Here is a 14,376-nt window from a genome sequence, read left to right as displayed (position 1 = left end):
TCTGAGATGCGTAGGAGTGGGAAAATACTCTCTACTAAAGTGACCACTAGAGGGCACTTGGCTGGCTCAGTTGGAAAAGCATGTAACTCTTGAACTTGGGGTCATGAGTTCATGCCCCTTGTTGGATATAGAGATTACGTAAATAAAACTTAAAAAATAAAGTGGCCACTAGTTCTTGAATAAGCAGTATTATAACATTTTTTGAGTAACACTAAAGATTCTGGTATCCAAAATTTATGTGCTATTACAATATAGACTTCAAGAAATTTCTGTGCTCATAATAATAGGAAAACAAACCATCATTCTCACTTCTGTCCCCAGATATGAAAATATTCATTCTTTTAGGTTCATTTTATTAAAGCAAAGTGCATGCATGCTTTCTCTCAAATCCTTAAAAAAAATGTGTCTTAAAGTCATTTTCTTTATTGCAGGTGATTAGAGCACATGCATCTAATCTGTAACTTATATAACATGTAGTCTTTCAAAGAACATATTAGTGTATATAATCAGAATATAGGTACTGGTCCTTAGATAAGTTTTTACCATTGTTTAGTCTTCATGCACTTTTAAAGAAATTTCATCACCTGTTTCTTCCCAGTGTGGAGGTAAGAAAGGGAATGGTAATTAAAGCTTTGTAAGCCAAACCTATTTCCCTATCCTACAGGTACTCCAAATTAAATTAATAAAGTTAGTATTTTTAAAGTTTCTTGCTAGCTAAGCTAAGCTAGGGAACAAATGGGACATTTACTCTCCAAATGTTTTTGTTTAATAATATTACAGGTAAAAAACAGTTTACAAGCATCCTCCATGTATGGTAAGTTAACAGAGCATAATATGCAAAATGAGATATGAAGAAAAACATCTGAATTCGGTGAATACCAAAAGCTAAAGGTCCAAGAATTCCTTCATTTACAACACAAGGTAGAATGAAGAATTCTAACAGTTCTCAAGCGAAAATACCAATATCCAGTTAAAGGAAAATTGAAATAGAATTTAATGATTGTTTTATAACAGGATTAGGTTTGAGTACATATAACAGAGAAACCCCAAATAATGGCAGCTTCCACAAGATGGAAGTTTATTTCTCTCCAGTCAGAAACATCCAGAGTAGAGAGTCTGAAGCGGACAGTGGCTCTGCAGTGTCCACAGGGACCCAGACAGGCATGGAAGCCTGGGCTTCCATGTCCAGGTTAGCCTTTGGCTGTCCGGGACTCTGAAGTCCGGTCATCACCTTGTACTCAAGATTCAGGAGGAAGGAACAGAGGTGGGGCTACAGAGGAAAGGACTTTCTCATGGAGTCCTCTCCTGTCAACATCTGCCTGCATCTTGTTAGCCAGAACTCGGTCACATGACCACACGAAACTGTGAGGGAAACTGGGGTATGTTCATTAACTTGATTGTGGTGATTATTTCAAAAATGTGTACTTAGATCATCGTGCCGTACACGTTAATTAAATACAGCTGTCAACTTCTACCTCCGTAAAGCTGGAAGAACAAAGGGCTTAAAGGCCCAGTAAACCTAATTATAGAAAATAGGAGGAAACAGCTAAGCCTGTAAATTGATGGTTGAAAAGAAACCTGAATTTTATTCTCAGCCTCAGAAGACTTATATTTGGAACTATGGAGCGGTGCATATTAAAAAACTTGAAACCCAAGTGAAAATGAGACTGTGTAGTTACTGCATGGGTTCAGTTGATTCTTGTCCCTCCTTTTCAGTTTCTGATGCTGTGTTTGGTCCATATTGTTACACTACATCTTCAGATTTGTTGTATTCTTGTCCCTCAGTTTCTGATGCTGTTTGGTCCATATTGTTACACTACATCTTCAGATTTGTTGTATTCTATCATACACGGAAGACACTTGGAAATGCAGAAGCCAGGATCCTGGCGAAAGGCTATTTTGTTACTCATTTGATTTTGTGGTCAAATGTAACCAGTAATTAGTTTACCATTTTTAAGAGCATTGCAAAGTTTCTTCACCTTAGTTCAAACTCACTAAAAACATGAATTAGCAAAAACATTGTTGGAACCTGTGATGGCTCCTAACAGTGTGGGTTTGTGCATATTATATAGAGATTAAGAAGAAGGATGGCAATAAGAAACCTGGCTCGGTGTGTAGCTGTGTCAGGTTGATAAGTACTTTGTTGTTCTGAAACTTAAAACGGGGGCATCTATTAAGGTCAGTCTGAAAAGTATTTCTCAGATACCATGTTCTGATTAATTGGTAATGATGGTTTTTGTTTTTCCTTACAAACCCTGTGATATTAGCCATCCTTCTTTCTTTCTTGCAGGACAGAGGTCAGATCAAGGCAGCCCCTTCAGGATGACCTTCCTTTCTTTGAGAAGCCGCCAAGCAGGCAGTTTTCCTTACCAAACCTGTCTCCAGAAGATCCTCAGCAGAAGACAGCACTAGCAAATGAGGAAGCATTGCAGAAGATCTGTGCCCTTGAAAATGAACTTGCTGCTCTCAGAGCTCAGATTGCCAAAATCGTGACCCTGCAAGAACAGCAAAATCTCATTGCAGGTCTGTAAATCCTACGTTTGTCTTAACCAGTGAACTGGACATTAGGAGAATGCCACTAATTTTAAAATGTATTAGCAAGTAACAGCCATGGGGTTGTTAGAAAACCAAAGGTCAGTCCTCTCCGTGGTTCAGTCCAGGACCCAGTCAAGTTTAAGTGGTTTTTGTTGGTTTTGAACAATTTTGATGCTATCAGAGAGGATGAATTTGGGAAAATGCTGAAATTCACACAGTTGAATTGCTGCTGCTGTGAATGCACTGGGAAGTTTTGTCTGTGATAATGGCACCAACTTTATCAGCCGCGAAGTGATCTCAAAACAGTCCTGACAGGGTTACATGCTCTTTACTTACCTGCAGGTCTTAAGGCAAGTCCTTGGCATTTCTCCCTCCCTCTCCGGCTTTAAAACAGGCTGATAGTTGTGGAGTTGTAGTAAATGTGGAAATTATATACACTGCCTTTAGCACATAGTAGCTACTTATTAGTCCTTTCTCTTCCTCTTGCCCAGAGTAGAAACTGAATTCAGGTCCTGTGACTCCTGGTCTAATACTTAATACTGTTTGCTTTTATTTGTGTGCATTGTCACTTTGGAGAGGAAGCCATAGCCTTGAAATCCTAGCCCATTAACCTGTTGGCAAGTAGCAGTTGTTTTTCCTAGTGGTGTTCCGGAGTCCTGGCTAGACTCAGAATTAGCCAACTCTAAAGGTTAAAGGATAAGGACAGTTACTCTGCCTCGGAGCCACTTGTGCTCCCGGAGTTTAACGCAGTCCAGCACGGAAGCCTCTTCTAACTGCCAAGATGGACAGAGGGCGGATGCGCTCGGGCACTGAGTGCTTGAGAAGTGACTGGTTACTTAAATTTGCGTGGAACTTTTTGAAAACCAGAAGTCCTGCCTTTGCTTTTAACTTTTAAATTGCATTTCTCTTTTGCTTTACCTCCCTCTTCTGGCAGACTATGAAAACTGCTATAAATAGTGAGGCAGTTTGGAAATTTATGTTATTAGGTGTTCTTTTTACAGTCGAAATCCCTTGAGTAAAAATTTTGCATTGAGCTCCTCCTAATTAATACGGTTCAACCAGTGAACAACTCTGTCCTCTAGGTGTGCAGAAAGATGCATTTTTACATCCTTATTTTGTAACCACTTTAACTCTTACCTTAGTTACGTTTTGAAAAAGGACACTCTATCTTCTTTCAGAAATTTGTTGAAGAATATGTCTTAAAATTTTTAATGCTTAATAAGTCTTATACGTAAATATTCTTCAGATGAACCACAAATTTGTCAGTTTTTTCAAATACAGTACTGAATTGTCAAACTGTCTATGTTGCAGATGTTTATACAGTGCACACTTCTTTATCTAAAAGTAGCTACAGCGCATACAGCCATCAGACTTGAACATTTGAGATCACAGAAACACCCCTGTTAAGTTAAATGGAACTTTGGGGTTAGATGCAGGTATTCAAGATTCTAACCAAGTAACTGAAACTTCCCTTACTTACATAACTGAAGGTTTGTTTGTTTTTTTTAAGCATATTGATTTCAGGTATACAGAAATCCTTAACATAACTTTGCTGTTGGGAGTATTTTATTTGCCTGTTACCATCAAGACAAATTGATTTTTCCTTATTTCTGTAGGTGACTTAGATCCTACCGCATCCGTTACTACGCCACCATCCTCTGGCCCGCCCCCGCCCCCGCCGCCCCCACCCCTCCCCCCATCAGGGCTCCACCAAAGTGTATCATCAGCTATTGACCTGATAAAAGAGCGAAGAGAGAAAAAAGCCTGTGCTGGAAAGAGCAGTCCAAAGAAACCCGATATGCCAAACATGCTAGAGGTCCTTAAAGATATGAACAGTGTAAAACTTCGGTCAGTAAAAAGGTGAGGATACATTTACCTTCTCTCACACTTTATTTTTGTTATGTCTTGTATTTTGTTATGTCTAGACTTCTTGAGAACTGTCTTTTATAACCTGATTTCCATGAATAGTTCTAGTTTTTAGTTTAAAACAAGGCCCACGTGTCTCCTGTATAATTAAGAAATTAGCAAACATCTCCAGGTTACTTTTTAGTTTTCCCCCCATTGCATTTAAAGTTCTTTTATGTAAAGTCTATGTTATTGTCCAGTTGTTCATTCCATAAAGCTGTGTCGTATGCCTACTATGGCAGTCACTAGGCTTTGGGAGAATGGGACTGTGATTGGCCTGAAGGAGAGCGTAATCCGTGCTCTTGAGTTGAACTGAGAAGCTGTTCATTGGGCATCTTTGTGTTCTTTGAGCCGTAAATCTCGGGTTTCTGTCTCCCTTCTGTCCGTGTTTGTCAGTAACTTCACTGGGGATCTGTGATGCTGGAGGGGTGCCATCAAGCATGTAAAGGCACACAGCGTACTTCTCTGAGGGATGCCAGCATATCGAAATGTCCCTTTGGTTTCTGTTCACTTCCTGAAGGTCAGAACAGGATATAAAGCCCAAACCAGTGGATGCTACTGACCCTGCTGCCCTCATAGCAGAGGCTCTGAAAAAGAAATTTGCTTATCGATACCGAAGCGATAGTCAAGGTGAAGTTGAAAAAGGAATTCCAAAACCTGCACCAGAGGCCACCTCAGAAACAGTGTTGGTGAGTATTAGGTCCCCCTTCTTCCTTGTACAGCATGGCAGTTTACTCCGTTGCTGAGCCCTTGTATTTTGTGACATTCAGCTGGGGTCTCGGCAAGATTCAGAAGGATGTGCTCGGGAACTGAGCCCCTACCTGCAAGTAGATTATTTATAGAACATAAAAAGGAAGTAAAAAACAACTCCTGGTTTCCCTACTTAGCATCTCCAGTATTAAATTTTCCATGCTGGGCTTTATTTATATGTAAGCATAATGAAGCGAAATTCATTATAATAAGATTTATATCTTAGGACAGTATGTATGTCGCGATAGAGAATTCAAAGTGCAGGAAGATCATTTTCCCTTAGGGTGTCCTGTGGAAGTTGCCTGAAGAGGGTGAGATTTGACCTGGGCCTTGCAGGATGTGTTTCATGTCATAGGTGGGGATGGAGCAGATTTCACGGAAACTCAGATATTAATTTATACATTCCCTTTACTGTCATGTGGAATATGTGCTTACCCACCCCAGAGAGGCCGGTATCTTAGAAATTCTAGCATCTTTGAAACTCTTCAGACATTGAAAAAAGGAAACCTTGTACTTCATTCTTCTACTCAGAGAAGTAAAATAGGACTAAAGTTGATAGTCTTCTGAGATGATAGTAGTTTTCTAGGAAGTAATCTGGTTACCTCTTTACCTTTCATTCTGTTAATGTGTCATGTTCAGTTCATGAAGGTTTTAATATTCTCTAGCCTCTTGGTTTTTCATGCAGAACCTACCCAGACCTTTGATTCATGATTAGGAGGGGAATGGGTCATTACTGTTACCTGAACCAGTATCTTTATTTCTACTTTTTGTTTCTTTTCTAGTTTGGGCCACACATGTTGAAGTCTACAGGAAAAATGAAGGCTTTAATTGAAAATGTCTCAACTTCCTAAGAGACAGCAGAGAAAAACAATCCTTGTTTCAGCTGTTGGTTTGTTAGGGCTGTTTGGCAAGTAGAAATCCACACTATTTAGTAAATACCTGGATTTAGTATTCAGTGGTTTCCTTTAAGTCTAATTAGATTCAGCAATAACAAAAGCACTCTAAGTTTGTGGGTTTGGTTTTTTATGAGAAGATTAGTTCTGAAGTTTTCCGTAACGTGTATTCAGACATAACATGTGTTTTTAATGTATAGGCAGCGTGTTTAGATTTCTAGTCTCGAAAACAATTATACAGATTTCAGAAGAAACATTTGTAGATGTTTTTAATTCTTAACACTAATTTATCTTTGCAAATATTTCATATGCATATATTTGGATATAAAATAATAGTATACATGAGATTTAATAGTGTCAGTGAGGGTGTGTTACCGTCGCTAGTTGTCATTGATCATTTACTCCTCAACGGTGGAGCACAGGTTGTCGGAGTGAAGTGTTTCGGATCGGAACCTTTTTGCCTTGAATAGGACTTTTACCTTAGATTCTCTCATTTCCTTGGAGATGGGGTTCAAGTAGGAACCAGATAATGTTCACTGCTGAAAATTCCATAATGCTTTTGTTTAAGGGGAAGTCAAAGACTATGGAAGCTGTTTTCACTTTAGTGCTGTCCAGCGCTGAGGAAGAAAATTTAGTTTTCATATAGTGAGAAATCAGATTATTGAATTAAATCTATAACAAGTAAAAACCAGAATGTACCATCATCTTTTTTTCCCCAGTTGAATAAATGGCATCACAAAGAAGACTTGTTGCTAAGTTCATACATAGTGGAAATGGCAGTATAATGGAATTTTAAGATTTTTAATATTGGTCAAATATAGCTTTATAATGAAACCTTGAACGGGCGAAACAATTTCCTGTAAGTTGTATATCATTGTTCACAGTGCCGTTCTGTTGAATTACATTATGCAGCAAACCTTAGGTGCTATTAGAAAGTGGAGAACAGCGTTTCTTGTTGGGGGCTTCTGAGGGATTGCTATTTAAGTGATCATTTGTGAATGCTTGATAAATCTTTATGGTTTTCTGTATTTCCGTTAAACTCAGCTATAGTTAATGCCAGAATCTCCTACCATGAGTAAATATTTGGATTTATTTAAATCTAATAAGTGGAGATAGGAAGAGTAGGCATTTACTTTTAAGTTATTGAAAATATGTGCAATGTTCTCCAGCTTAAATTTGAACTGTGACTTATTTTACATTTGTTGATTGTTTCATATGACTTAAAAATTCTGCCTTTAAAAAAATTCAGAAAATTTGCCTGAATTACATATTTTGACCACCTAAGAATTTATATTTGTATCAGTATTGAATTTTGGCCACTACTCCAATTACTGTTGTGAAATAAAGCAAACTTATGTTTTCCTTGGACCATAAGGGCCTATATATTATTTTCTTAATGGATAAGAAAGATTCTCTTATATCGTACATGCAGATTTTTTAGAATTTGCTTTCTGCATTTTTAAGGTGGAAATCTGTTGCCACATATTCACCAGTCTCATTCAGTCTCTCCCACTCAACACAATGCCTGAAGTGAATGATGATAAAAATAGTTAAACTTTACATTTTATAGCTGAAGCCCAGAAAGTTAGTTAAGTAACTAGTATGTTTTGTCTCCTATGGTCTGACTAGTCCAGAGGCTCACTATATGTACATCCTGACTGACTTGGGGTCAGAGAGCACTGGACATGGAGTTAAACAAGTCATACTGTTTTCAAAATGGGAATAATGCTCAGCTCAAAAAATTGTTGAGGATTAAATGAAATGAGTTTGAATGCATTCTGTGAGTGGTAGAGAGCGAAATAATTACTACTTACATGATTTTATATTAGGTCACTGTAGTTTCCAGTAGACTGATTTCTGCTAGGTGCCGTCCTGTATACTACTTGCACAAGCTTGGGGTGGAGCAGGAAAAGTCAGTCATAGGCCCTTCAGTACAAGAATCCTGTTTTCTTGGTACATTAAATTCCTGAGTGAAAAAAACAACACGAGGTAACAACTACCAGAAACAAATACTTTGGAAAAACCATCCTTCTAACAAACAACTACTTCAAAATTAGAAGTTTTCTCTGGGGGATAGAATCAGGCAGATAGAAGTTTAAATTTTTGGGAGGTAGTCCAAGATAGTGGTGTAGGGAGCTGCTTAAATCTACATATAAAGCAATTGTTCTTGAAGAACTGAGGGCTGACAGACAACAGCTTCTGTACAACGAGAGGAACCACACAGAGAAACGTAGGCTAGAGACCAACACAGTAATGACAGGAACCCCACCCCCAGTGCAGCAAACTACATAAGGAGGGCTATCCTGGAGGAGGCTGTGTGCAGGCTTGTCCGCCCTGGGGCACAGCAAAACAAAAAAAAAAAAACAAAAAAACCCCAACAGTGGTTGAAGGGCAATTAGCCTATGAGTGAAGGAGATCCATTTCCTAACCGCAGAGTGTCAGACGAATGGTGGAGAAACTGCTGGGACTCTGGTGGAAAGCACTGCTGATTACCATTGTTTATGTTCCCCTCCATCTTGATAGTGTAGACTGGAGCAGAGTCCAGGCACTCTAGCCAGCCTGCTGGGACCACCCCAGTGAGCCTCAGGCCCCCACCAGCTCGAGCCATTCCCCCCAAAGGTGCCCTAGCATAGTGTGCATAGCATACCCCTGGCCTGTGTCTGCTCCCAGTTCAGCTTACCATCCAGAGCTGTCAGGCACCAGCAGTCTGCACGGGGGCATTCCTACCAGGGCCACTCCTTCAAGACTGGGAGAGGTGGCTGTTCTGCCTAATTTATAGAAACAAAGGCAAACAAAATGAAGAATATGTTCCAAACAAAAGGAAAGGACAAAACCTCAAAATGGAGAGAAGCATGCTACCTGTAAAGAGTTCAAAGTAATGACCATAAATACATTCAGTAGACTTGAGAGAAGAGTGGGTAAACTCAGGGAGAACTTCAACAGAGAAAATAAAAAGAACCAATTAGAGACGAACAAATGAAAAATACACTAGGCAGGATTAACAGATGATTAGAGGATGCAAAAGAAAGGCTCAGCAGTCTGGAAGAGTAAAGAATCCAAGCCAGACGGGGCGGGGCGGGGGGAGAATGAAGTGAGGCTCGGTCAAGGAACCACTGAGAGGACATAGAGTGAACTCACATGCACATTATAGGGGCCCCAGAAGGAGAAGAGAGAAGGGAAGCAAATCTATTTGAAGAACTAATAGCTGAAAACTTTGGGTAAGGGAAACAGCCAGGAAAACAATCTGCAAGGAGAGCCACACCAAGATGTTTTACAATTAAAATGGCAAAAGGTAAAGAGAAAATCTTTAAGGCAGCCAGAGAAAAAGTCATGTACAAGGGAAGCCCCCATAGGACTCTCTGTTGATTTTCCAGCAGAAATTCTGGCCAGAAAAGAGTGGCTGGATATATGTGAAATGCTGAAAGGGAAAAGCTTACAACTATGAATACTTTAGCCTACAAGGGTCACATTCAGAATTAAAGGAAAGACAGTTTCCCAGACAGGTAAGAGCTGAGGTTCATCACCACCAAACCAGCCTTACAAGAAATGTTAAAGGGTCATCTTTAAGCGGAAAAGTCCATAACTGGAAATAAAAAAAATATATGAAAGGAAAAAAGGTCACTGGTAAAGGAAATAATATAGTAAAGGCAGTAAAGCAGATACTTAAATAGTATGAAAGTTAAAAACAAAACCAGTAAAATCAACTGTGTAACTACAATAAATAGTAATTTAAGGGATACACAAAAATGTCAGATGTCCAAAACATAAAATGTGGGGGCAGGGAGTAAAAATTAGTGCTTTTCAGATGTGCCTGAACTTAAGCAGTTATCATCTTAAAATAGACTAGTACGTATACAGGTCAAGATACATGAGCCTCATGGTGACTACAAACCAAGAACCTACAACAGATACAAAAAATAATAAAGAGAAAGGAACCCAAACATAACAGAAAATGGTCAGACCAAAAGGGAAGAGACCAAAAGAAGAAAGGAGCAGAACTACAAAACCAGAAACAACAAAATGGCGGTAAGTACATGTTCATCAATAATTATGTTAAATGTCAACGAACTTGAAACCTAAGACAGTTAGTGAGAAGGCTAATTTCTTTGGCGCCTGGAAGCTGCATCCCAGAATCTCTTAAATTCTGTTAGGAGGTGGTTTTAAAGATGAAAAACATGGAGATGTTCTACCTTCAAACACGTGGTATTTTCCAAAACAATGTCAGCCCCCACTGGGAGTGCATTAGATTTTTGACTAAAATGGGGTTCACTTGTTTTTTTTTTTTTTTTTTTTAAGATTTTATTTATTTATTCGACAGAGATAGAGACAGCCAGCGAGAGAGGGAACACAAGCAGGGGGAGTGGGAGAGGAAGAAGCAGGCTCATAGCGGAGGAGCCTGATGTGGGGCTCGATCCCATAACGCCGGGATCACGCCCTGAGCCGAAGGCAGACGCTTAACCGCTGTGCCACCCAGGCGCCCCAAAATGGGGTTCACTTGTGATCAGTTTGTTCATTTGACCCATTGACTGTTAGCAAAAAATGTAGCTAATATTTTATATTATTAAATGTTGCATTTGATTTGGAAAAAAAAATGAACTCAGTGCTTCATTCAAAAGACATAGGGGGTGGCTGAATGGGTTTTAAAAAGACCGTCTATATGCTGCCTACAAGAGACTCACTTCAGATCTAACGACACATCTGTTGGAAGTGGAGGGATGAAAAAAGTTATTCCATGCAAATAGAAACAGTAAGACAGCTGGTGTGACAATACACATATCACACAAAATAGACAAAGACTGGGGGCACGTGGGTGGCTCAGTTTCAGTGTCTGACTCTTGATTTTGGCTCAGGTCATGACCTCGGGGTCCTGAGGATCGAGCCCTGCCTTGGGCTCCACACTCAGCACTGAGTCGGCTTGTCCCTATCCCTCTGCTCATCCCCCCATTTGCACTTGCTCTCTCTCAAATAAATAAAATCTTTTAAAAAAAACAAAGACTGTATCAAATGACAAGGGCATTACATAATGATAAAGGGGTTGATCCAAGAAGAGGATCTAACATTTGTAAATATCTATGCAGCCAATATAGGAGCATGTAAACATATAAAGCAGAATATTAATAGACATAAAAGAGAGAAAGTGCCAGTAATACTTTAATAGTAAGAGCCATTAATACCCCACTTACATCAATGGATAGATCATCCACAGAGAAAATCAGTAAGGAAACACTGGCCTTAATAAATGACACTTTAGACCAGATGGACTTAATAGATACATACAAAACATTCCATTCCTCCAAACTATAGAATACAGATTCTTTTCAAGTGTACAAGAACATTCTCCAGGAGAGATTATGTTAGGCCACAAAACAAGTTTCAATAAATTCAAGAAGATTGAAATACCAGGCATCTTTTCTGATCACAACAGTATGAAACTAGAAATCAATTACAAGAAGAAAACTGGTAAAAACACAAACACATGGAGACTAAAAAACATGTTATTAAACAGTAAGTCAATGAAGAAATCAAAGAGAAAATAAAAAAACACTTGGAGACAAATGAAAACTGAAACAACTCTACGAAAGCCATAGAATGCAGTAAAAAGCAGTTCTCAGAGGGAAGTTCACAGCAAAATAAGCCTACCTCAAGAAACAAAAATCCCAAATAAACCTAACTTTATATCTAAAGTTAGAAGGAAGGAAATAATAAAGACTACAGAGGCTAGCATTGCCCTGATACCACAAGACAAACCATACGAAAAGAAAATTACAGGTCAATATCCCCAATGCACATAGATGCAAAATACTCAACATAGTATAGGGAAGTCTAGCTACAGCAATCAGGAAAGAAAAAGAAAAGGTATCCAGATAGGAAAAGTATTAAAACACTATTTGCAGTTGACATACCCCATAAAAAACCCCAAAGGCTCCACCAAAGTACTATCATAACTATAAACTAATTCCGTTAAGCGGTAAACGGGGGCCTGGGTGGCTCAGTTCGTTAAGCATCCTACCCTTGATTTCGGCTCAGATCATGATCTCAGGTTTGTGGGACTGAGCCCCGCATCCGGCTCCACACTCAGTGGGAGTCTGCTTGAGATTCTCTCCTTCTCCCATTGTCCTCCCCCGCTAAAATAAGTAAATCTTTTAAAAAAACAGTATACAAAATTAACATACAGAAATCAGTTGTAGTTCTAAGCTATTAGAAAAAAATTTGAGAAAATAATCCCATCTATAATTGCATCAAAAAGAAGAAAATACCTGGGAATAAATTTAAGGAAGTGAAACCTATACTATGAAAACCGTAAGACACTGATGAAAGAAATTGAAGATGACACATAGCATGCTCGTGGAGTGGAAGAACTGATATTGTTAAAATGCTCATACCACCCAAAGCAATCTACAGATTCAATGCAATCTCTATCAAAACACCAATATATATATATATATATATATATATATATATATATATATATATATATATATATATAATTTTTTTTTTTTTACAGAACTAGAATAATCCTAAAATTTGTATGGAATCACAAAAGACCCTCCAATAGCCAAAGCAATCTTGAGAAAGAACAAGAAAGCTGGAGGCACTGTGCTGATTTAAAAACCTATTCTATTATATAACTCTAGTAATTAAAACAGTATGATATTGGCATAAAAATAGACCTATAGATTAATGGGACAGAATAAAGAGCCCAGGAATAAATCCAGGCATATCTGGTCAATTGATCTATGACAAAGGAGCCAAGGATGTACAATATCTCAGTAAATGGTGTTGGAAATACTGGGCCACTATCTTATACCATATAAAAAAATAAATTCAAATGGATTAAAGACTTGAATAGGAGACCTAAAACCATAACCTCCTAGAAGAAACCATATGCAGTAAGGTCTTTGACATTGATCTTAGAAATATGTTTTTGGACCAGTCTCCTCAGGCAAGGGCAATGAAGGCTTATTAAAATCACAAGCAGGATCATATCAAACGAAAAATTTCTGCACTGCCAAGGAAACCCATCAACAAAACAAAAAGGCAACCCACTTAGTGGGAGATGATACTTGCAAATCATACATCTGATAAGGGGTTAATACCCAAAATATATAAAGAATTTACATAACTTGTATCAAAAAAACCAAATATTCCCATTAAAAAAATGGGCAGAGGACTTGTATATTTTTCCACAGAAGACATACAGACGGAAGAGGTACATGAACTGACGCTCACCGCTGTCAATCAAACCGAAAGCAGAGGATCACTGCACACGTGTTAGACTGACTCTTATCAGAAAGGAAACCGAACATGTGTTGGTGAAGATGTGGAGAATGTATATTAGAATCAGATTTGAAGGCTAAATAATTTTATCAGTCACGGATGTTAAAAAAATTTAAGTTACTAGAAATGGGTGTCATTTTCATCATTAACCAAACTAAACCATTCTCCTAAAACACACCCCAATATTTTGCACTCGTTTCGTGTAAAACAGAAACTGCCATATTATAGAATGCTTTTTGCACATCATTTTGTCACCCAAACATTTTGAGAACAGAGACCAGGGTTTTGTAATTTTCAATACCTTTATTACATCCAGTGCAGGGCTGTCTGCACGCAGCAGGAACCCAGATGCTGCTGACCACATGATTCAGCACAGACAACTTTTGATGTAATTGCTCAGTGTTAGACTGATGGCTAAAGAGGAAACACATTGGTACCAATTAGTTTGTTCCACAAACATTCATTGATGGCCCATTTGTGCTAGCCCTGTGCTAAAGCACAAGAGACTAGAAGGCGGATGAGACCTGCTGGGTGCTCCCTGTCGGCTCACCTCCAAGTAGTGGTCATTCCACCTACAGACCATGGACCCTTGGGGGCCTTCCGAAAGACACGTGTCTGCAGATCCTTAGCAAGCAACGAATGGCCCAGACGAACTCTTGCACATTTATTTAAAAACATTAGTGAATGTGTATTTAGCTGTCTATCATTGTATTTTCTAAAGCAGAAGGTACTGATTGGGAGAGGATTTAATATTTACACATTAAAAAAGTTCACATGAAAACACTGTAAACCTCTGACGCAAAAGTTTGAGAGTTTTAAGAAAACAAAGCTTAAAGAGCCAGGAAAGCATTTTGGACAAAGAAACCATTATAGGAATCTTCAAAGAATTACTAGCACCTCTAACCTGTACCTCAGGTACAAATAGATTTCCCAGGTTTGCAAAGGACATAAAATATTTGCTGCTTTTATACAAAGAGGATCATTATAAACCATCACATTTACAGAATACAAATAT

General features: G+C 38.6%; 1 protein-coding gene across 2 annotated transcripts in view; it reads left to right on the top strand.

Moving 5' to 3' along the window:
* MTFR1 (mitochondrial fission regulator 1) overlaps positions 1-7,451 on the top strand; it is a 63,976-nt gene extending 56,525 nt beyond the window's left edge. For both annotated transcript variants that reach the window (XM_045789015.2, XM_045789016.2), the window contains 4 exons: positions 2,291-2,523; positions 4,152-4,395; positions 4,961-5,129; positions 5,973-7,451. In XM_045789015.2, coding sequence (XP_045644971.1) covers positions 2,291-2,523; positions 4,152-4,395; positions 4,961-5,129; positions 5,973-6,041 — 715 coding nt within the window. In that variant the 3' untranslated portion in view covers positions 6,042-7,451. The remainder of the gene's footprint in view (positions 1-2,290; positions 2,524-4,151; positions 4,396-4,960; positions 5,130-5,972) is intronic.
* The last annotated feature ends 6,925 nt before the right edge of the window (positions 7,452-14,376 follow it).

Source organism: Ursus americanus, chromosome 9 (assembly GCF_024610735.1).
Source record: "Ursus americanus isolate L20-20 chromosome 9, mUrsAme1.1.p, whole genome shotgun sequence".
NCBI classification, from domain to species: Eukaryota; Metazoa; Chordata; class Mammalia; order Carnivora; family Ursidae; genus Ursus; species Ursus americanus.
This window is presented reverse-complemented; position numbering and strand designations above follow the sequence as displayed.